The 23,761-nt window shown below is 40.1% G+C and overlaps 1 protein-coding gene across 2 annotated transcripts; it reads left to right on the top strand.

The window, feature by feature from the left end:
• The first annotated feature begins 1,540 nt into the window (after positions 1 to 1,540).
• sirt5.S (sirtuin 5 S homeolog) lies at positions 1,541 to 18,003 on the top strand. 2 transcript variants are annotated; one of them, NM_001094015.1, is given in 9 exon segments: positions 1,541 to 1,574; positions 5,887 to 6,016; positions 9,924 to 10,057; positions 10,995 to 11,220; positions 12,104 to 12,191; positions 13,373 to 13,426; positions 14,628 to 14,751; positions 15,216 to 15,331; positions 16,962 to 17,640. In NM_001094015.1, coding segments are annotated over 8 exon segments (930 nt in total). In that variant the 5' UTR covers positions 1,541 to 1,574; positions 5,887 to 5,904; the 3' UTR covers positions 17,038 to 17,640.
• The last annotated feature ends 5,758 nt before the right edge of the window (positions 18,004 to 23,761 follow it).

The raw sequence follows: 23,761 nt of genomic DNA on the forward strand, positions 1-23,761 counted from the left end.
CTCTGCAAGTTTGAGCGGAAGAGCAGAAGAAGAAGAGCGGAAACACTAGCGCTATACACTGGCAGCTTTGTGGCACAGTATAAACTGCGTCGCCTCGTCTCATTGCCACATACACTGCGCTGGACAGTTTCAAACAAATGCTATGGGGAGGGGGGAAGCTTCCCAAAACTCAGTACGTGCTATACTTGCAGCACTAGCACACCTCTTGGCAGGGAACGGAGCAGGAGTGACCAGGGCAGGGAGCGGTGGAGGAGGAGGGGCCTGGCCAGTGACTGATGATGAGTAGCGGCTGCCGCTGCCAACATTGATTTACAGCTCCCTCCACCGCCTCCACTACCACCGCTTCCTCCAGTGTCCAGGTGGGCGCTTCTCATCTATAGTGCAGGAGGAAGAGGGGGCTCGAGCAGTCACTTCATCGCATCGCAGACATGAGGCATCCATCTTGATCCTTCACACGCTGTCAGCAGAGTAGCCAGGGAGGAGAAATCGAGCCCAGCAGAATGGATGGTCGCCCTTTCGCCGTTTCTGTACAGAACAGGAAGTGCAGTTTCTGTAAGTTATTTCTTAATAAAGGCTTTGTGATTTTAAATTATAATTTGTGGTGGTGTTTTTTTTTTTGATGTGTACTAACGATTTTTTTAAAAAAAATTTTTGATGTTACTGGTCCTTTAATAGTGCTGGTCCAGCAGAATTCTGCATTAAAACCCATTTCTTAAAAGAGCAAACAGATTTTTTTATATTCAACTTTGAAATCTGACATGGGGCTAGACATATTGTCAGTTTCCCATCTGCCCCAGTCATGTGACTTGTGCCTGCACTTTAGGATGGAACTACTTTCTGGCAGGCTGTTATTTCTCCTACTTAATGTAACTGAATCAGTCTCAGTGGGACTTGGCTTCTACTATTGAGTGCTTTTCTTAGATCTTCCAGGGAGCTGTTATCTTGTGTTAAGGAGCTGCTATCTCGTTACCTTCCCATAGTTCTGTTGTAAGGCTGTTTGGGGGGGGGGTGATATCACTCCAACTTGCAGTACAGCAGTAAAGAGTGACTGAAGTTTATCAGAGCACAAGTCACATGACTGGAGCCAGCTGGGAAACTGACAATATGTCTGGCCCCATGTCAGATTTCAAAATTTAGTATAACAAATCTTTTTGCTATTTTGAAAAATGGATTTCAGTGCAGAATTCTCCTTTAGCAGCACAATTAACTGATGCATTAAAAAAAAAAAAAACGTTTTCCCATGACAGTATCCCTTTAACGCTAGAAAACTGCATATCCACAGCCGAACAGGAACCCACCCAGTGGCGAAAAAACGCGCACAGGCGCATATCGACTTCTGCTGTTTGACCTTCGTGTGTCCGGACAGCAGGTGGCGCTGCAGGCTTCTGTCACTGTTTGTGGTTAAGCCGCTGCAGGCCTGTCTCTGTGTGGTCAGCAGCTAATGAATTTGCACAGAGGGGATTTACTGGTATAAGACGGCCGGCACTCGGGGTCTAGAGGGAGACAAGAAGGGGCTTCAATCAGACGCCTTCTGGGAAATCGGAACTGCTATTAAACCCCGCCCATCGTTTGCAGTAGGTTTGCTCATCGTGTTTTCCCATGTGTACAGTGTAGCTCTTATTGGCCTTGTTGATAAATCCGTGGGGTGGTTGGAAGTATATCGGAGGCGCTGTGTGAAGAGTATATTGATGGATTTGTGTATAGCTTATGCTGCTCACTGCTGTTCCTAGGGGGACTGGCGACAAATGTTTCGCACGCTCGCTTTGCAGCTGTCGCACTCGCACCAGATAAATGTTGTTAGTAAACACGTGCTTCCTGTAGCTTTTCGGGGCGCTATTTCCACATCTTATTTTCTTCTGTTTTATCTGCGTGGCTGTTATGTTCTGGGAGCCTTCAGCTTTCACACTGACATTAGGCTACATTTACATATCTGCCTGTCCTAGTTTATTCCTAAAACATGGTGTGTAGTCTCAAACCTCCCAACATTTTGTAAATAGGAAGAGGGACAAAAAGCTTTGCTGCTCCACTTTTTGCCCATTTTTGTGACCACACCCCCTAATTACCATGTCCATTTTACAAAATGTGTCAGGTTATGAAACTTTGAACACATTTCTGTGGTTTTTATAGTTTTGCTAATGAAGGTGAATTGCCCTTTAAGCAGCAAGTCAGTTTCCCCAAGAGACCTGCTTATCTTACATTGTTACAATTGTTTCTTGGTTTATATTAAATTGGTACAAAGGTATCTAAGTCCACCTGCACATATTCTGGGCTCTCTGCCAAAAGCCAATTAAATTAGAAATGTATCTTTTTCTGGCTGTTCCGTGCAGGAGATCAAAGAGAAAGTCGGGGCATTTCAGTAACGATTGAGACTGCAGGTTGAGCTGTCAAAATCAAAACTGTTCTGCGAAAAACAGGACAGTTCGGAGGTATGTAAAATAGCTGGAGCATTAGTGGTGTGCAGGTCAAGAAAAACTCAACCTGCATCCAAAACCTTAACTTGCACCCAACCCACACTTGCAAATCCTTAACCCGCACTCAACCGCAGCCTGCGACACCTTAACCCGCACTCAACCACAGCATGCAAAACCTTAACCCGCACTCAACCACAGCATGCAAAACCTTAACCCGCACTCAACCACAGCATGCAAAACCTTAACCCGCACTCAACCACAGCATGCAAAACCTTAACCCGCACTCAACCACAGCATGCAAAACCTTAACCCGCACTCAATCGCAGCATGCAAAACCTTAACCCGCACTCAACCAGAGCATGCAAAACCTTAACCCGCACTCAATCGCAGCATGCAAAACCTTAACCCGCACTTAATCGCAGCATGCAAAACCTTAACCCGCACTCAATCGCAGCATGCAAAACCTTAACCCACACTCCATCGCAGCATGCAAAACCTTAACCCGCACTCAACCGCAGCATGCAAAACCTTAACCCGCACTCAACCGCAGCATGCAAAACCTTAACCCGCACTCAACCGCAGCATGCAAAACATTAACCCGCACTCAACACTGGGGATGCACTGGAGATACAATAATTTTTAGATCTACCATGCGCCAATCCCCATTGATGATGAAAATTTGCACGAATAAAGGGGGGAACAAGGGCGACGAACGGCAGTGGGCCTAGATGCACCCACTATGTAAATCCAGCCCTGATAATTATAGCACTCAGGCAGGAGCCATTTTGTGGACACTGTTATTAAGACCAGCCTTGCATTAGCTCAGAATCTTGTTTGTGCACCAGAATAGGGGACCTGATGTCCATCCCCATGCCCTGGCTACACAATTAAACAGTGAAGAGAATGTGGGGAAAGCAGTGACATCTAGGAAGTGCTGAATGGAAAGTGAAAGTAACTGCCTGCCCCGCCTCTATGCCTAAGGCATAGAGGAGGGGCAGACAATATTTGATTGAGCGCTAAGATCTTTAAATGAGCTTACAACCGCTGTGAATGCTTTAATAAGAAATATAAATAAGATTTCATGCTTAATTTAAAAAGGACTTTTATAATACAGATTTTTATGTCTGGGTGACGTGTCCACTTTAACCTGCACTCAACCGTAGCATGCAAAACCTTAACCCACACTCAACCCCAACTTGCAAAACCTTAATCCACACCCAACCCCAACTTTCAAAACCTTAACTTGCACCCAACCTCAGCTGGTAAAACCTTAACCCACAATCAACCCCAGCTTGCAAAACCTTAACCCGCAATCAACTCCATCTTGCAAAACCTTAACTTGCAAAATCTTAACTTGCACTCAACCCTAAATTATAGGACCTACACCTGACCAGTACCTGACCTGACCAACACAGTGGGGGATTAATTATATGAGAGGCCTCTACTCTACACTTTTTTACAGCCCCCCCCCTTCTAGGCCACTCAGATTCCTGTGCACTTGGATGTGTGCAGATCCAGGCATATGTGCTCTCTATGCCGGGTGGGGTTTGGCTGAACCAACCCAGTGTAGAGAGCTCAGGTGCACATTCACGCTTTGCCTGTCTTGTATTTTTCTTCCAGACCCAGTAAAATAATAATAAATATTACAAGTTTCAGAAGAATTTAAAAAACCTAGATGAGCCCCTAAACACATTGGCCCCCTAGACTATATCCTATGTAAGCCTGTGCATATACCAACCCTGTTCCTGTGTCTTTCCACTCTGTACACTACTTAATCACAATATTCTAGTTCTAAAACAGGAAATATTTGAAATCAGAGGAGAAGGGTACTTTACAAAGCTGACCCACACTTAACCAATACTCAAAATATTGATCCAAACCCACCAACCTGATGGTAAAACCTTGGGTCATATCACTAATTGCTCTATTGATGAGTGTCTGCAAAGAACATTAAGGGCAGATTTATGGCAGTATAAAATTAGAGCTCACCACAAAAAAATTTCCACTCTCTTCATTCCTATGAGGTTTTTTTTTATCAATACTGTAGGTGAAAGTTAGACTTCACCATTTAATAAATATGCCTGTTTTTCTGTGGTGAGATATGATTTTAAACTTTGATAACTCTGCCCCATAGTTTTTCTTACATCTCCAAGGGAGACCTATGGGATGTCCTGTGTCCCCTTGTTGACTAAAGAGAAACTGATATAACGGTAAATTCGTAAATCCTATTTTCTCAGATACTTCTGTCCTGTGATGTGTCCTCCTAGAACGGGTGTAAATTATGCCAGGGATTGGGGAGAAAATTGCAGCATTGCACAAAAAATGTAGAATCATTGGGGCTACTTAATAAAAAGATTGGGAAAATACAATTTTTGGTTTTGTTATCCTAATGTAACACAAACCTTTAGGAATAATAGAATTCTTTCTTTTGCTAGCAAATGTTGGTGTGTTGGTAATATTGGTGTGTAGTAGAATGTTGACAATGCTGTTGTCGGGGTTGTTGTGTTGCAAAATATGGGATAATCTAAATTCAGATACAAGTAAAAAAGAAGTGCTGATTTTGGAAAGTTGGAAAATCTGCAAATCCAGTTTGGACTACTGTTTTACATCAGTGATGGGTTCATGGCTTTTGTAACACCTTTGGAATTGCTTAGCTTGTTGCTCTCGTTATTCCTATCTTCAAGCTAGCTATGGAAATTTGCAGGACAGACTGTCCTCAGATTACTAATTAAAAAGCTTCCTCAGAATAAGAGTGGATGATAAATTTGTGATGCAGCTCAATATGACAAATGCCTTTTGACGACTTTACAGCTGCCAGAGGGGAGTTTAGTTGTCAGCACTTTTCAGATGCTTATGGCCCCCAGCTCACAGCTCATCAGGTCTGACTCACAGCAGTCATTCATTCTCTACTCTGTATACTGTTTTATTCCATATACTTGTCTGCTGCTTTGACTGTTCTATTTTCTTCCGGTAAGATGTTAGGAATCATCATCCATCCTATAATTAAATAGCTGATCTATATTACATTTTGAGGGATGTTCATTGGAACTGTTGTGTCAGTAAAATAAAATTTTAAAAAAACAAAACTTTCTCTAAAATACTGGGGAAATGTAGAAAGTGTCGTGACAGCAAATATAAAATTGTATTGTAAGAGGTGAAAAACTGGTGCATATACAAATATGAATTAGGTGCAGATGATATATAGCATTTGTTTCATTTTGCTGCTTTTGTCTTTTTTGACTTGCAACAAAGGATCTTTTACTTGCCATTCTGTATAAAACCCAGTTTTGGACTGCAATGGATAGTGTGTGCTTGTGTGCAAACAATAATGTGTTTTTTGTTTTCGGTATCTGTTTTTTGTCTGTTTCATTACGCTGATAATTGGGTTGTGGGGCTTGGAAAACAGTATTACTGTTTCACTTATACACTTAAACAACTAAAATGTACATGTCACCTTTCCATTCTTTTGTTTCAGCTATAGCAATTTGGCCTAATGATTCTCCTTCCGTTCCACACCAGAAGACTGGTGAGCCATGTTTACTGTGGACTAAAACCAGCCTCCCAAAATAAGGGCATAGCACTGGAAATGACACGCCCAAGTTCTAGTAAGTGGGTCAAGAGTGAGTTTACTGTCTTTTCATCCATATACGTTTGTACAGTACACAGTGGAATGAAACAACGTTCCTCTAGGACAATGGTGCTACACAACACAACATATATGTACCGGACAACAGACAAAAAGTGCAAGTGCAAAAATATGCAACTCCTGCAAGACAGGTCAGCACAGTTCAGGGACAGGACAATACAGTGCACACTCAGCAGATGTAATATATTAAGTAAATAATGCTAAATGTCAGACATGATGGGTGTATCATTGTGACATGATAGTAGTAAGAACATGATAAAGAACATGATAAGTTCAAGGGCTACCTGTTCCTTTGTTTACTTTCGTAAAAAGTGTAGTGAACAATCATTTAACAATGATTATCTGATTGTCCCATCCACAGACCAGTTTCATTGTTCCACATAGAAAATTTAAACCTGATATGTTTGTTTCACAAGATCATTGCCACCCCTTCAATATAATTATAAGTAACAACAAAATCTGCCCGTGTATGGCCACCTTTAAGGTGGCCATACACGGAGAGATCTGCTCATTTGGCGATGTCGCCAAACGAGCCGATCTCTCTCCGATATGCCCATCTTGAGGTGGGCAATATCGGGCTGATCTGATCGTGGGCCCTAGGGCTTATCGATTGGAACCTAACGAATGGGAATGGGGGTCGGATAGTGGGACCGCATCAACGAACAGATGCGGCCGCGATCCAACGGGATTTTTTGTCCCATCCGAGCAGAAGTGGCAAAAGCTTATTAAAGGAATTGTTCAGTGTAAAAATAAAAACTGGGTAAATAGATAACTGTGCCAAATAGAAACTGTTTCTAATATAGGTAGTTAGCCAAAAATGTCATCGATAAAGGCTGGAGTGATTGGATGTCTAACATAATAGCCCTAACACTACTTTCTGCTTTGCAGCTCTCTTGTTTTACACTGATTGGTTACCAGACAGTAACCAATCCGTGACTTGAGGGGGGCCACATAGATCATAACTGTTGCTTTTGAATCTGAGCTGAATGCTAAGGATCATTTGCAAACTCACTGAACATTTATGTCCCATGTTGCCCCCCTTCAAGTTGCTGACTTAAGCTGGCCATAGACGCAAAGATCCGATCATACGAATCCTCGATTCGTACGATTTTCGGATTGTGTGTGGAGTGTACCGACAACTGTCCTGCCATGCCGAACGGTCGTTCGGTCGATCGGACTGTTTAGAAAATTTATGTTGGCTGCCGAAAATATCTCTGCGTGTATTGCTGATCTGACGATCTTCAGTGGGAGACTGTCACCAGCTTTTGTCGGACATAACTTTCGAATGTTTCCCGTAGGGGCAGAACATCGGCTGATCTGTTCTTTTACTAATTTATTTGATCTGAAAGGTTAGTGGCAGGTCTGGAGATGGGGAAGTCCAATAGGATCTTTGCATCTATGGCCAGCTTAACTCATAGTTACAGTTGAATAGCAGGAAGTAGTGTTATGGCTATTATGTTAGACATCCAGTCACTCCAGCCTTTATAGATTTCATTTTAGGCCAACTAACTATAATAGAAACATTTTTTATTTTGCACAGCCTATTTACCCAGTTTTTAATTTTTACACTGAACTCTTCCTTTAAAGGACCAGAAACATCAAAAAAAATGTTTTAAAAAATTCGCTAGTATACATCGAAAAAAAAGCACAAATTAAACGTTAAAATCGCAAAGCCTTTATTAAGAAATAACTCACCAAAACTCCGCTTCCCCTCCTCTTCAGAAAAGGCGACAGGAAGGCAGGCGATCCATCCTGCGGTGCTTGATTTCTCCTCCCTGGCTATTCTACTGACAGCATGTGAAGGAGCGTGGGCTGGGAAGAGCAACAAGGGAGCACACTGAGGAGCATGGGGGGCTGCTGTCTGCACTCACGGCTCCCCTGTGAATCAGCTTGTACTTGCACCAGTTGTCCTGTCACTGCCTCATGGCTTCATTCCCGGAGTCCGATTTCAAGCCGTGCCCCCTGTGTAAAGAGTATTCATGTCCTCTGCCCCCATCTCCTTCTCCAGCTCTTCTTCATCCTCCTCCTAGGTGTCAAACAGCAGCAGTAGGAAGGAGATGTCGCGGGCTTCCCATTGGCTCCACATGAGGTGCAGGAAGGTAGAGGAGGGCAGGGCGTCCATTACGGCTTGGCGACAGAAGGTGTGCAAACACGAACGTGCAGCTTGCTGAGGCGAGCCGAGGCCAAACCGGTGACGCTACCTCCTCCTGTGCTGCCAGCGCTACTGCAATGCTGTCATTGTGGCCTGGACGCCAAGAAGAGTCCCCTTGCACTCCTGGAGCAAACCAGCTCACAGATCGGGAAGCCAGACCCTGCACCCTCCAAGCTTTCATCAGTTACGAGTGCCTCTGCAGGTGGTGATAAGAAGTCCAAAGCCGCGCCACTGAAACTTAGCGACATTGGGACAGTAGCGCTGGCAGCGCAGGAGGAGGTAGCGTCACCGGTTTGGCCTTGGCTCCCCTCCGCAGGCCACGCCTTCTGTTGCCAGGCCAGAATGGACGCGCTACCCTCCTCTACCTTCCTGCACCTCATGTGGAGACAATGGGGTGCCTGCCACATCTCCTTCCTGCTGTTGTTGTTGGACACCTTGGAGGAGGATGAAGAAGAGCTGGAGAAGGAGTTGGGGGCAGAGGATACACACACATCTCCTTACACAAGGGGGCACAGCTGGAAATTGGACTCCGGGAATGAAGCCATGAGGCAGTGACAGGACAACTGGTACAAGTGCAAGCTGATACACAGGGAAGCCGTGAGCACAGACAGCTGCCCCCCATGCTCCTCAGTGCGCTCCCTTGTTGCTCTTCCCAGCCCACACTCCTTCACATGCTGTCAGTGAATAGCCAGGGAGGAGAAATCAAGCGCAGCAGGATGGATCGTCGCCGTGTTGCCTTTTCTGAAGAAAGAGGAGGGGAAACTGAGTTTCGGGAAGTTATTTATTAATAAAGTTTTTTGTATGTATACTAACAAATTGTTTTTAATGTTACTGGTCTTTTAAGTAAATAGATTACTGATTCTTAAGAGAAAAAAGTCTTCCTGAGGTGGAAGTATATAGCTCAACTCTTAAAGTGGTGGTTCTCAATCTAAGTTAATTTTAAATATGTTGTAGAATGGCTAACTCTAAGCAACTTTTCAGTTGGTCTTCATTCTTTATTTTCTCTTGTTTTTGAATTATTGCCTTCTTCTGATTCTTTCCTGCTTTCAAATGGGGGTCACCGACCCCACCTAAAAACCAAAAACTGTAAAGCTACACATTTATTGTTGCTACTTTTTGCTCATCTTTTTATTCAGGCCTCTCCTATTCCAGTCTCTCATTCAAATCAATGCATGGTTGCTAGGGTAATTTGGACGCTATCAACCAGATGAAACTGCAAACTGGAGAGCTGCTAAATAAAAACAAAATAACTCAAAAAAACACAAATAATAAAAAAAATTAAAACCAATTGCAAATTGCCTTAGAATATCACTCTCTACTCATAATAAAAGTTAATTTAAAGGTGGATAACCACTTTAAATTAGTTTGACATGTTGTCAGACTAGATGTTCTAGATAAATAAAATGTAATTAATAGCTATATCTTGATAATGAAGCACATTTAATACACAATCTGTGATAGCCCAGCTGATTGTAGCTGCTGTGTTAAGATTTTCTGTTTGCCTACACAACAGTGCTCATTTACTAAAATAGCTGTAGATTTGCTTCAGTGCATTATCCCATAGCAATCACTATATAGCTTTAATCAGTGAGTTAGAAAAATAGAAGCAAATGTTAGTAAATGTGTCCCATTTTCTCCAGACATACCCATCCTAATTTAGTATTCTGTATTTTACTCTATATATTTTTATGTACTTTTTTTTTTTTTTTTAAAGATCTGGCTAATTTCAGAGAAGCCTTTGCAAAAGCGAAGCACATCGCAGTGATTACTGGCGCTGGAGTCAGTGCAGAGAGTGGAGTGCCAACAATCATAGGAGCTGGAGGATATTGGAGAAAATGGCAAGCACAGGTGTATAGTTATGATCTTATAAACTCAATGCAGAACATATATACAAATGCCTGAGAATTGATAATATACATACACAACTTATAACACTTTACATGGAGAAATGGACCTTATTTATAAAAAGGGTCTGTCTGCTATTTATTCTTTTTTAGCACATGCCAAAGTATAGGAGGCCATTATATTATTATAATACACAAAAGCCATGAATATCTTGTAAATTATATCCTTATAAACGGTGAGTTCTGATGTCATCAGTTATAAATGGTGAGTTCTGGTGTAATTTCTGTCACATGACTCACTGAAACTTGTGTATTTTAATAAATAAAGTACCCCCAGTTGCAAAATATGAGGATATTAGAAGTTACCTCGGAGTTCCATGAAGGTCATGAAACTCCTCGGTAACTTATAATATCCTCATATTTTACAAGAGGGGGTACTTTATTCACTATATTATGTTCATCGGGTGCCATTCTGCCATGAGGCACTCTTTTCCCAGTATGTGCAAAGGAGCAGGTGGCACTCAAGCACATTGCACTGTAGGATAGGAACCAATTAGAAACTTGACGGACCTCATCGGGAGCTGAAGTCTGTCTTTGCTTGTGTGCATGCATGGTGGCTTCCCCTCTACTACTCTCCTTTAGGCAGGGACTGATAGGACATGCCCACCCCCTTTGAAACACCAACATTGACCATAGCAGATCACTGAAGAGTTCCAGTATGGGGTCATTCTTAAAGATAATGATAATTTGTCTATAACTTTTTAACTCTCCTTTGAGACTGTGGTTTAAATCTTCCTCTCCATGTAACAGTATCAAACATGATTCTCACACAGCAGAGTGCAAGTATGTCACTTCATCAGAGCTGTGCTCTTCAGAGTTGATAAGCAACAGCATCCCTAATGATTATGAATATGGTGCTATTACTATGGTTTATTTTACAGCACTTGGCAACACCTGAGGCTTTTTCCAGGAATCCTTCCCGTGTATGGGAGTTTTATCATTACAGGAGGGAAGTGATGTTGACAAAGAATCCAAATCCAGCACATTTAGCCATTGCAGAATGTGAAACCAGGCTCAGGAAACAAGGGAGAAAGGTTGTGGTCATCACACAGAACATTGATGAGTTACACCACAAAGCAGGATCCAGAAACCTATTTGAAATTCATGGTGAGGGGATTGTGTATGGAGTTTATAGTTTTGGATACAGGTAGTGCTGGGATTCTTATTGTATGTTTTATTTACTGCTTGGATTTAAAACTCTGCATTTCCTTTAAAACACAAAGTGAGAGGTTAGACAGTGAATGAGGGACACAACCAAACATTTTAGGGAAAAGCTTATTTATTGTACCTGGAACCGAAGTCCATGGCCAGTTTAGGGGGAGAATAGGGAGTGAAAGTGAAATTTACCACTATTGAATTTTCTGGAACTACAGCAGGTTGTCCTTTTTAATATTTTAATAAATCTTTAACCTGCTTACATGGGGCCCAGATAAATCTTGGACCATAAAGTGTGGCCACTTGTACATTTGATTAATTGTTTTTATAGGAAGGAACATTCTGCCTTTTTTTTTTTTTGCCATGCTAAACGATACTTACTGCATTTTACCTTTCAATGCTATTTGTGTAAATCACATGATATTGACACATGCTTGTTTGTGGCATGTATGGAACCAACGTGGCATACCTAAACAGTATCCAAGTAGGTCTTGAATCATGTCATCTTCGTATGGTAAAGCATGGAAATCAAAAGTCCTGGAAATGAATTATAAGTCTTCTCTATTGACTTTACACTCCCTATGACAAGCAAGAGATAGTATTGGTAAAGAACATTCTGCCAGCAGCATAGGAAGCACTGCCACTGTTTTCTGAAGTTTGGATGGTGTAGTATATGGCAGTGTTCAACCATTTGAAATTGTTAGATCTGTTTTTGCTTTGACCGTATTATGCATTATAAAAGGCCTTTTGTTTTCTTGAGCTGATTATGTCCCAGTACATGGACAGACTGTGTACCCTAGATATCTAATGACAAAAGCCCTCTTTTCTGTTTTAGGTAGCTTATTTAAGACACGTTGTACTAGCTGTGGAAGTGTTAAAGAAAACTACAAAAGCCCCATTTGTTCCGCTCTTGCTGGAAAGGGGTAAGGTACCAAAGTTGTTGCTATGGTTGGAGAAAGGTATATGAAGTTAAGTGCATGCCTATGACTGAAATTTTATTCAGTTATTTTTTAATCATTCACCTTTCCATTCTCACTTTTTTATTCTGCATATAAATATGCTGTCTGGTTGTCAGACTTGCTAGCCCTAGCAAACAGAAAAGCAGATCAACTCTTTATTTATTGTGTTTATGTCTGTTTATCCCCTCAGCTCTTCATATTCCATTCTGACTTCCTATGTACTGCCTGATTGTTAGGTTAATTAGGGTACTGTCTGGTTGTATCTGCTCTGCAACTCTCAGGCTTTGAATTTAAATACATTTCAGTGTAATTTCCAAGCCCAATATCTGCAGATCAAAATAATGTAAATCATTTAAAAACCATGATGACCAATTCTATATTGTATTCATTGGCGTAACTACTGGGGGAGCAGGGGTGCCATTGGGCCAGGGCCCGCACCCCCTCAGGGCCCCCCGGCAGCTTGCACGCCGCTGATTCTGGGCGGATTCCGGCGTACGGCGGGGGCCCAGCTGCACATCCCGCGCCAGGGCCCGCCCCCCTCTAGTTATGTTGTTGATTGTATTGGAATACTATGTGCTACACTATAGAAAAATGAATTGTAAGGTGAACTACCACTTTCAAAGACAAGGCAACCTAACGTTCATTTGTATTACAATCCAATAGCTTCATATATAATACACACACAGCCAGTGGCAGCCAACTCCAACTGCATCATGTATCTCCCTGGCAGTCACCACCGAGCAGCAGCACACACAGTGAATCTGGTCCTGGCTCCCACTGTGCATGATTATAGTTGGCAGATCTGACAATTAGACAGCAGACCTGATGTGATAAAATCCTTCTTCTCAACACTGAATAAAGAGAAACAGTAGAGGATTGTCTGGACTTATGGCCAACTGAAAATTTGGTTGTTTGACTTAGTTTTCTTTTAAGGGTTCAGTAGCCCTGGAAACTCGCCCAATAGGATGGTATGCTTATTCTGCACTTTGTGTTTGGAAACTCTGTTTTATAATACAGTTGGACTTGGGTTACATATTGGTCATGAATGTGTTAATTAAAACAACATAGATTTCATACAGATTATATTTAATATAAAATGTGATCTGTTAGCAGTAATTAAGTGATTTTTTTTTAAATCCCACTAGTGCTCCTGAGTCTGATGTACAGGATGCCAAAATCCCGGTAGAGAAGCTCCCACGGTAAGAAACATCAAGGCAACTGCCTGGGTGCTGGTTATATATCCATGACATATTTACTTCCAAAAAAAAAACCGCAAAAAAATTACACACACATAAATTCTTCCAAAAATAAACTGCACTCACAGGACTTCTTCCATAGTAAAAAAAAGTGGTTTATTCAATGTTTCAGCCCTTAAAATCGGGCCTGAAGACGACCCGAGTTTAAGGGCTGAAATTTTGAATACATCATTTTTTTTTATTATGGAAGAAGTCCTGTGAGTGCAGTTTATTTTTGGAAGAATTTATGTGTGTGTAATTTTTTTTAAAAGTTACTTTGTATCAAGTATACAGTCATTTACGCCAACACAGGTATTGTTTAAGGAAAAAGTTATGACCCTTATGACATCAAATATAAGATCCTAGGATTATACAGAGTCAAGCAAACAGAGAGAATGGCGATATACATTCAAGTAGAAGCCTCACATTGTGCATATGTACTTAAAATTACATGACATATTTTAGACATTCAAGCACAATGGGCATTTAATTTAATTCTATGTTCATACAGTAAGTTTGCTGGAAGCACTCTATCAAAACTTGCTCTCCTGTGTTTCAGAAAATGTTTTAACTTGAGCTTCTTACTTTAGGGAAGCATCAATCCTGTTCATGTTGAACAGGAAAGGTAATTCGGAGATAAATAAAAAAAAAAAATGGAAAGAGGATGTTGTTTTATGCACTCTTGCCCTTTATTAGTCTGGAGGGAAGTCACATGGTGAAGCCTAGGTTGTCCGATTCATGAGTGTGAGGGGAGAAATTAAGATGCTCCTTTAAGAATCCCTCACCTCCAACCACAACAATTTAATCTTTGAGCATACCCATAATACATTATATGTATCTGCTTCACTTTGGTTATATTATGGGCAATTATTACTTTTTCCATAATTTAAATTCATAAAATTTCATAGAAGAATAGTAACTATGAAAACGTTTTAGAAACATTTCCTGATATGATGTCATGGGAAGTCTTTAGTTTGCTTATTGTGCTTTTTCTGTTGCTTGGATGACCTGATGTCCTTGCTAATATGAGCCCATTTTCTATACTATATAAATGTCTTAGCTATTAATGTTGTGGGTCAATTCATGCTCCGAAATATAAGCATATATACACAGCTAATTTGATGGATGGGTATTCAAATTCCACTGCACCACTCCATCTACACAGGTGTGAAGAAAATGGCTGCAATGGTCTTCTGCGTCCTAATGTTGTTTGGTTTGGAGAAACATTGGATTCAAATCTCCTTGGAGAAGTGGAAAAAGAACTTGAAATGTGTGACCTCTGTGTGGTGGTATGTATTGAGCTATGCTAGATCAAAAAATGAAGACTACGCACATAAACCCTCTGTGCTTCTTAACCGGTTTATCATGGGACCCATATTACAACTAAAATTCATCTTTCAGACCCAATAATTTGTTAATCATAAACTGTGTTCACCTCCTTTTAACTTCCATTGTGCATTGTATAATAAAATATTTTATGTCCATGAGACCCATACCAAATTGTATAGAGACTGAAATTTGTCTGCTGACCCATAGGATAAGAATCCCTGGTATACAGGACACTGTAGCAATTTGATATAGCTGTGTACTATTTTGCATTTAATTTATACGAAATATGGAATATGCTTCAATAACTTTCTGCAATAGCAATTATAAGCATTTTGACCACCACAATAGTAGTTCTACTGCATTAACTGTATACACAGAATTAGAGAGAATTGCCTCAGCTATTCATTTTCTGTGTATTATACAGGTTGGAACTTCATCAGTTGTGTATCCTGCTGCAATGTTTGCACCTCAAGTGGCTGCCAGAGGAGTGCCTGTAGCAGAGTTTAACATGGAAAATACTTCAGCTACCACAACCTTTAAGTAAGGGAATCTGGTCATATGCATGAAATCTAGATTTAGAATTTTCTTGTAAGGGGAAAATCAGGTCTGAATGGTGCTCTGAGGCCTCTCTAAGTTAATGTTTTTACTCTTTTTATTATTCATATTAAATAGACCTTTGAGTCTGTTGTTCCCAGCTCATTCCTATAATCAAGGGGCATCACACTTCATAATAGAGCAGGGCAACTTAATTTATGAATATATCCCTTCTCCTAACATCTCAGATGAGCTTAAACTTTGCTATCCATGAACACTTTAAAGGACATGTAAAGCCTACATTTTCCTACCATGTATATGTTAGGACCGTCTCTCCCACCCAGAGTTTGTATGGGAACTAGCAATGCCATTTCTTCATTGACGGGTAGACTGGAGGGTGTTTTTTAATACGAGTTGAGCAGAACTGAGCATGCTCGACAGCCACAACAAATTCCTGAGGGAGGGGGTCTGAGTGAGTTAGAGGAGCATAAGGATTTCTAAGTAATTGAGAGGATGCTGCAGCCTTACTATTAACCTTTGAACAACCAACGTGGCAGGTATTTAAGGATTTCAAAGAGGCTCTTCAGTGATTACGGTTTTGTGTGGGGGGGGGTTTACATGTCCTTTAAGGTTAGCATTAATGTAACTTGAAGTTTCTGAATTTCCGTTTCTATAATCAGATCATTTTGTACTGATTTTCCACCTGCATTGCCTTTCCATATTGGTAATTGCCCCATTATCTTGCATTGTGTTAATTTTCAGGGGTTAACAATTCAGTGGTGAATTAGAGCTCAGAGATGCTGCTGAGCACATGACATACAGTGGTGCTGGACTGCTCAAACCATCTGAACACATTTACTAATACAAATGAATGTGTCTATTATTTAAAATGTGTCAATTCCTTTATGGGGACCACCACCCCAAATTTCTATTTTTATTATATATAGAATTGTAATCCTAAGCAATATTTTCAATACCCCTTGATTAAACTTTTCCAGTGGCTTTAGAATAATTAGTAAATTCAGTTTGTACTTAAAGCAGAACCAATGGTTCTGACTTTTATAAAACCACTGAAAATGTTTAATCACTGTACAGTGAACTGCTGCTTAGGGTTACATTTTCTTTCACGGTGTAGTTGCGTTATAGCTTTTGTTCTATTCTAATAAAATTTTGTATAATTTTATTATATTATGTACAGGTATGGGATCCGGAAGGAAACCTGTTATCCAGAAAGCTTAGAATTACAGAAAGGCGGTCTCCTATAGACTTCATTTTATCCAAATGATCCACATTTTAAAAAAGGGTTTTCTTTTTCTCTGTGGTAATAAAACAATACATTGTACTTGATCCAAACAGAGATATAATTAATCCTTATTGGAAGCAAAACCAACCTATCTGGGTAATTGAATGTTTCCATAATTTTATAGTAGACTTAAGTTATGAAGATCCAAATGACAGAAAGATCCATTATCTGGAAAACCCCACATCCCCAGCATTCTGGATAACAGATTCAATACATGTATTTATAACAAACTTATAGTAAAAACTGGTGTATCTGAGATCACGATGTGCTGATGCGTTGTTCAACTCAGAATGCAAGATGTACAACAAAACAAATATTTTTTTTTTTTTTAAGGTTTCATTTTCAGGGGCCCTGTGGAACAACTCTGCCACCCGCACTAGCACGTCACGAGACAGAACTGATTTCTTGACTTTAACACCATATCAAAGGAGCAGATGTTCCTAAGATGTTACTGTATATTTGGTGTATGAACAAAAGTCTTTACTATAGGAAGACGGGGAGAATGGAGCAGCGATCATGCAAGCAATCCCTTCCAAGTGCTGAAGGCAAAGGCTAATATTTGTCCTAATAATCCTTGTGGTTGCTGAGAATAGTCTCCACTTGCACAATGGAAGATAATTTGCACCATAGATGTATCAAATGATTGTGTGTTTAAATATGGAATCAGCCTAATGGTAAACCAGTATGCTTGCTGGTTGTTATTCTGCTTTATTATATCTGTTACATAAAAATGTTTTCTATATATTTGCATGTTATTATTCTGTTTGACCAAAAAAAACAATCAATATAAAAAGGCCAAGGGACATTTTAATGCTAAGAACAAGATACAATAGGAATGGTCAAACTTAGGGTTCATATATGATTGCAAAACAGTATCCAATTACTTAAAGGAAATCTGGGTAATCTTCTTCATGCCAATCAGAAACTTCTCCAGTACATAAAACGCTTTGTCCTGAATTGCAAATGATTGCTCAATGCAATTTTTTTTATGAAATAAACCTGGAAACATTGGGTCTGTGATGTGTGCAGGAGATGTGTTGTTATACTAATGTCACAGGCAGTATGGACTTAAAGGCCGAAGCACATCATGTAATCTGAATTGAATGCTGGAGGAAGAACATAGCAAATCGCTCTCATTCACTGTAGAAAGATCACTTCCCAATTTATCTCTATGATGTTCCATTTTAATGCACGATCAAGTAACTCTGAGCAAAAATCACATACAATCGAATGACTTTACAGTCAGCTCTACTAAAAAGTGTTTGCAATTTTTACTCTGTCAAATGTGAGTATACATGTATTAGCATAACATTGCAAATATTTCCAAGTCACAGGAAAACTGTCAATACAATAAAAAATACCTGGTGTCTAAAAACAATGGGTCATATTTATTTGGCACTTAAATTGTAGCCACTTCTTTCAACTTGATTTCCAGGTGTCCGTATAGCGTCTTGCTTCCAGCCATGGCTGTTTGTGACATTCTTGCATTGTAAGTGGATCTGAGATCAGAGTTTCCATGTTTGATAACCTCTAGTCTGGAGGTATACCCTATGAGCTTGTTGCTACAGTGCTTTCCAGGGGCTCGATGATCAGATCATCCCAATTTAGCCCACTGCATTAGTGGCCAAATTGTGTAAAGATGTGCATGCATGTATGTATGGCAGTGTCACCAAACATGCAGATCTTATGTATGGCTAATTTAAGATGCACATGATGAAATCCGCAGTTCTTTTAAAGTAGTGTATGTTGGTGTACATTATAAATGAATCCTAACGATAATTAAGATTGTTTTTAATCTCCCCAGGCAGACATGTATTGCTTGAAGGTTTCTATCTGCTGGTAGGGAAAAAACACAGTAGTGCCTAATTATGCCTGTATATGCCTTGTAAACATTGTAATCAATGTATATAATAGTATGTTATATATAATATATTGCATGCTCTCATTTTTCTTGCTTTGTTCGTCCCTTATCTCACCCTCCTGTCTCTTTCCTATCCCATAGTTATTTGCCTAAACTTTCTTCTCTAGTTTATGTGCTTCTCTGTCCCACTCTTCTGCTTTTTATATACCTGTCTCTTTGCTTTTTCTGTCTTTCATCCTTCTTTTGTTTACGTAGTTTTCTGGCCATGCACCCCAAGTTCTTAGATAGTGATGCCATTGCTTTGTGATGAAGTTTAAAAACGTGGTACTCTGCTGACTTTCCCATAAGTTTTAGGAAATAATTTGCTCTATATAAACAAGTCCCACCTTACCCAAACAGTGCCATATTGTTAGTGCTTATTTGTGGATTTTTTTAGTGGCTACTACTGTGTTTCCAGAGGAGGTTGCAATGTTTTCTTTTGTCCTTCGTCCACAAAATGATGTGATGAGTGGGTTGGATGCCTTTGAGAAGTGAAACAATGACACAAGGTGGTGGGAGAGTATTGTGATGGGAAATTATTGGCACTTTTCTGGGCTCTTATTATCAGACTTTCATCCAGGTAAAACTGGACTGGCAACCAGAAGCACTTATGTTCCACATAGAAGGATCCTTGAAGAGGGTCCTTCAAGCAGACTTCCACTACAAATGGCAAACTTCACACATAAACTATTTAGGAGTCAAATTGATACCACATTACCATCACATGTTCCAAGCAAATTTCACACCTCTGGTGAAACAAATCACAAGGGACATGCAAGAGTGGAATCGCTACAACATGTCATGGTTCAGGTATATAGCCGCCATTAAAATGACTATATTCCCCAAGTTATTATACTTGTTTGAAAGCATCTCAGTCCAAATCACCACTTCAAAGTTGGGTCATATACAAAAGCTGATATTTAAGTATATCTGGGCACAACAAAAGCTAAAATACCACGCTCAGCACTCTTGGCAGGGAGGAACCAGGTGGGCCTTGCAGTACCGGACATAGGGAGATATTATGAAACATCACACTTACATTAAACTCTAGCTTGAATAGAACCACAAGCACCTACTCAATTTCCCTTTCACATAAGCAATCTGATACTAATAGATAAACCCAGGGTACAAATTCCAGCTCTAGCGCCAAAACCTATAAAATTTACCCTAACATTCTGGAAGCAGTGCCAAAGAAAATATAGGATTTGCAAATACCCATAAGCACTAACAATACTTTATGCAAACCCAGAATTCCAATCTGGTCAAAGAAAATCATACCAATCAGATTGGGCAGCTCATGCACTAGAATTATCAATTTCACGACCCACTAAGGAAAAGATTATACACATACGATGCAAAAAATGCAAATGGGACTTTTGGACTATATTACAACACTCTTTGGGCAACAAAACCAGATTCATTTCACCTAATTTGAGAAAATATTAGGAGGCAAGTTTCTATACAAAGGTCGTATCTCTCAATTATAGAACTTGATGAATGCTCTACCAGAGCACCAATTCCCTAAAAATTCATACATGCAGTACTGGGAATCTTTATGGGAAACAATTGACCCATCCCAATGGGGAAAAATATGGGAGAATGCACGTAGAATAGCAATATGTACATATGTAGGCAATATGTATATAAAACTATGATGAAGCGGTACCTTACCCCTGATAGACTGTCCAAAATGTTTCCGCAAAGTAGTCCTCTGTGCAGGAGAGGGTGCCAACACAAAGGCACACTACACCATACAGGTATATCATGGGCCTGCCCGAAACTGATTTTATTATATTTTAATAACAACAGTCCTTAAAACAACTTTAAATATAGAAATGCCACATTTGCTATTAGCCCTCCCCATCCCAAAACTTAACAATGCATCTCAAAAGTGGGTCAACCAAGTAACCACAGTAGCCCGGTTAGTAATTCCTTATCCTTGAAAGTAACCACCACATTACAATTACACAGCAATGTATGGGGCAATTGGGACTACTACTTGACAACTAGGGATGTTGGAACTTAAAATATCCAAAAGCTACTGTTGTATTACTTATAAGAATCTGACTTCCTGATTCTCCTTTCCCTTCTCTTGTTTTATATATGTCTTCCCTCCTTTCTATTACTCCTTAAGGCTTTAATGTTTTACTTATATTGTTAAGTACAAGACTTATGCATGCTTGTTCACTACAGTTGCGAATGTTGTAAAAGGAAGATGGAAGAAAGAAAGACAAAAGACAGATGTTAAATATGTACTTTTATTATAAAAAAAATAAACATCCATACCTGTTAGAATTTTTTTAAAAATCTCAACTGTCAATCATACCTTGCTTTCCTCACATGTATGTCTCAGGCATAGAGTGGGCAGTCAATTACTTTCCATTATGCACTAGATATCACTGCACTCCTCTCATCCCCCTTTCCCTCCTCATGGTCTATAATTGTGTGGCCTTTGCATGGGCATCAGGTCCCCCATCCTGGCACACAAGAGATACAAAGCTTTAGTTAATAACAGTGTTCAAAAACTGGCAGCTGCCTGCTTGCTGTGATTGTGAATTCCAAGACTGAAAGAAACAAAATTTATGTAATTTTTGTAGTCTAATAGAAGGTTTATTTTGCCTGAAATAATATTGTTTTTTTTTATTACCTCTTATTTATGAATGGAGCATTCCTGTAATATTTTCTGCACTGACCTTAATGGGTTAAGCAATGTTATCCAGCAGTTTGCTTTCTTCAATAGCACATATGTACAAACAGGGCCGCCATTAGAAATCCCAGTGCCCCATAAGACAAACTTTTCTGGGCATTGTCAACCCACCATAGTCCCCACACCAGGCCCCACCCACCCCCACACCACAGTAAAGCTGATGATGAGATTTTTAAAAGATCCAATCATCATCGTGAGACCACGATTATCTCGGAACGATCGTGTGATCATACGAATTGTCCATCAACTAAAAAGACCAATTTGCCAGGAAAACAAAGGGGAGCTGCCTGCTTGGCCCTGCAAACATAGATAGATTGCACTGGGGCCGACAAAGATTTTTTAACCTGGCCGATCAATTTCCTGACAGATGTCGGCCGAAAAATCGTAAGATGTTCGATCATTCGAATCCCACTAACCGCACGATAATTTCAGAAGATTGGTCCGACTTCGCTAAAATCGGACGTTCTGCAAGAGAAATCTTTGCGTCTGTAGGGACCTTAAAACGGTCACACAAACATATCGCTAAAACGGTAAAAACACTTTTGGCCAAAGGATTATTAGGCCTGCCCCCATGTCAAGGTAGACTCTTTAAAGGAGAATTCAACCCGTAGTTTAGTATAGCTGTGTGCTGTTTTGATTTAATTTATCAGGTATATGGAAAATGCTTTAATAACATGCTGCAATGACAATAATGTAAAGCATTTTGGCCACCACTTATAGCAATAGCAGTTCTACTGCATTAACTGTATACACAGATAGAATTAGGGAAAAGTGCCTCCTCTTTTCATTTTCTGTGTATTATACAGGTTGAAACTTCATCAGTTGTGTATCCTGTGGCAATGTTTGCCAGAGGAGTGCCTGTAGCAGAGTTTAACATAGAAACTACTCCACCTACCACAAGCTTTACATAAGGGAATCTGGTCATATGCATGAAATCTAAATTTAGAATTTGACATCATCACATTCTTGTAATAGGAAAATCAATTCTGAGTGGTGCTCTGAGGCCTCTTTAAGTTAATGTTTTTACTCTTTATTATTCTTATTAAATAGTCCTCTGAGTCTGTTGTTCCCAACTCATTCCTATAATCAAGGGGCATCACACTTCATAATAGAGCAGGGCAATTTCGTTTATGAATATATCCCTTCTCCTAACATCTCAGATGAGCTGAAACTTTGCTATCCATGAACACTTTAAAGGACATGTAAAGCCTACATTTTCCTGCCATGTATATAAGTTGGGCACATCTCACCCACCCAAAAGGCATTATTTGTACTGCATATATCCCCTCCGTTTGCCAGCGCCATTACATTTCCCTACAACAAATAGCAGCTTTTACACAGGGACCATTTTCCCATCTTGACACATCTTCAATGCATTTATATCTGCAAACAGCACATATGCTATGTAAACTTCATGAGAATGAGAATGCTCATGAGCCAACAGCCAAAAGAAATTCCAGAAGGAGGATTCTGAGTGGGTTAGAGGAGCAGAATTTCAAAAATTAAAATCCCCCTTGCCTTTGGAGAATAATTAGAAGCCTTTTTTAAATTGCATTTTATTATTTTTTATCAGCCGGTTTTGAGTTGCGTCTGAGTTTTGAGTTGAGCACAATTCCCCCACATACCTGCTCTTTCAGCACCAAAAACTTTCACACCCCTTGGCCATCTTCTCTGCTGCTTGGCCCATCTGCCTCTTCTGCTAGTCCCGCCCTCCTACCAATGAAAAACGAGTAGGCATTCTTGTCTGCAGACGCCTTCTCGATGTGCGTGCGCCTCACAGTCACTCTCACCGTTGATTGACTGCCTACTTGTTTTTCATTGGTAGGAGGGTGATATCACTGCTATCATTTCATAGCGAAGATGCGCTAGTGTTTGTTTGTGTATAGCGAAAATTCACTAGTGATCTTGCACATAGGTCAATACGGTGGGTAATTTAAAGTTGTATGGAGGTCTTTATTATAAATGTTGGTGCAAATGCTTGAAGTTATCACTTTTTATTACAAATGTCCGGGGAACCTTAATAAATCAAGAGAGTTATTATAATGCCCTACACATGAGCCCACTGTAAAATGAATGTTCCATATGTTAGGAAATGTTTGGAGAAAACCGGTTACCCCAAAAAAAGTTCAAGTTAGAATTTTTGCAGGCAATCCCGCTTTAAAAAAGTAAAAGTCGCCAGCATTTTTTGAACTTGAATGCATTTTCGGCACACAGGATATGATGTAAGTTACAGAAGATTGAAGAATATCTAGCTTCTTTTTAGCCCTTCGTCTGGTCTGAGGTGGCGAAGTCAAATCTGGTGAAAGAAATAAGGTTCAGTAAAAGCCGCACTTTACTGAATTTGCAGAGTAACGACCTTTCGCCAGAGTGAAAAGTCGCCTGGTGATAGACTGCGAACAAACGCTGGCGACATTCTCTTTCGCTAGTGAATTGACGCTTGCGCCTGTTAGTGAATTGCCGATGTCCCTGCGGATGGTAATGCTGGTGACTGTCGCTAGCGTTATTCACTTTGTCTTTTAGTGAATC

The sequence above is a fragment of the Xenopus laevis genome, chromosome 6S (assembly GCF_017654675.1).
Source record: "Xenopus laevis strain J_2021 chromosome 6S, Xenopus_laevis_v10.1, whole genome shotgun sequence".
NCBI lineage: Eukaryota > Metazoa > Chordata > Amphibia > Anura > Pipidae > Xenopus > Xenopus laevis.

Coding starts and splice junctions, on each gene's coding strand:
- sirt5.S (XM_018241001.1), top strand. CDS start 5,905: ATGATTCTCCTTCCGTTCCACACCAGAAGACTGGTGAGCCATGTTTAC. Junction 10,058..10,994: donor GGAGAAAATGGCAAGCACAG/GTGTATAGTTAT, acceptor TTTATTTTACAG/CACTTGGCAACACCTGAGGC. Junction 12,192..13,372: donor TCCGCTCTTGCTGGAAAGGG/GTAAGGTACCAA, acceptor AAATCCCACTAG/TGCTCCTGAGTCTGATGTAC.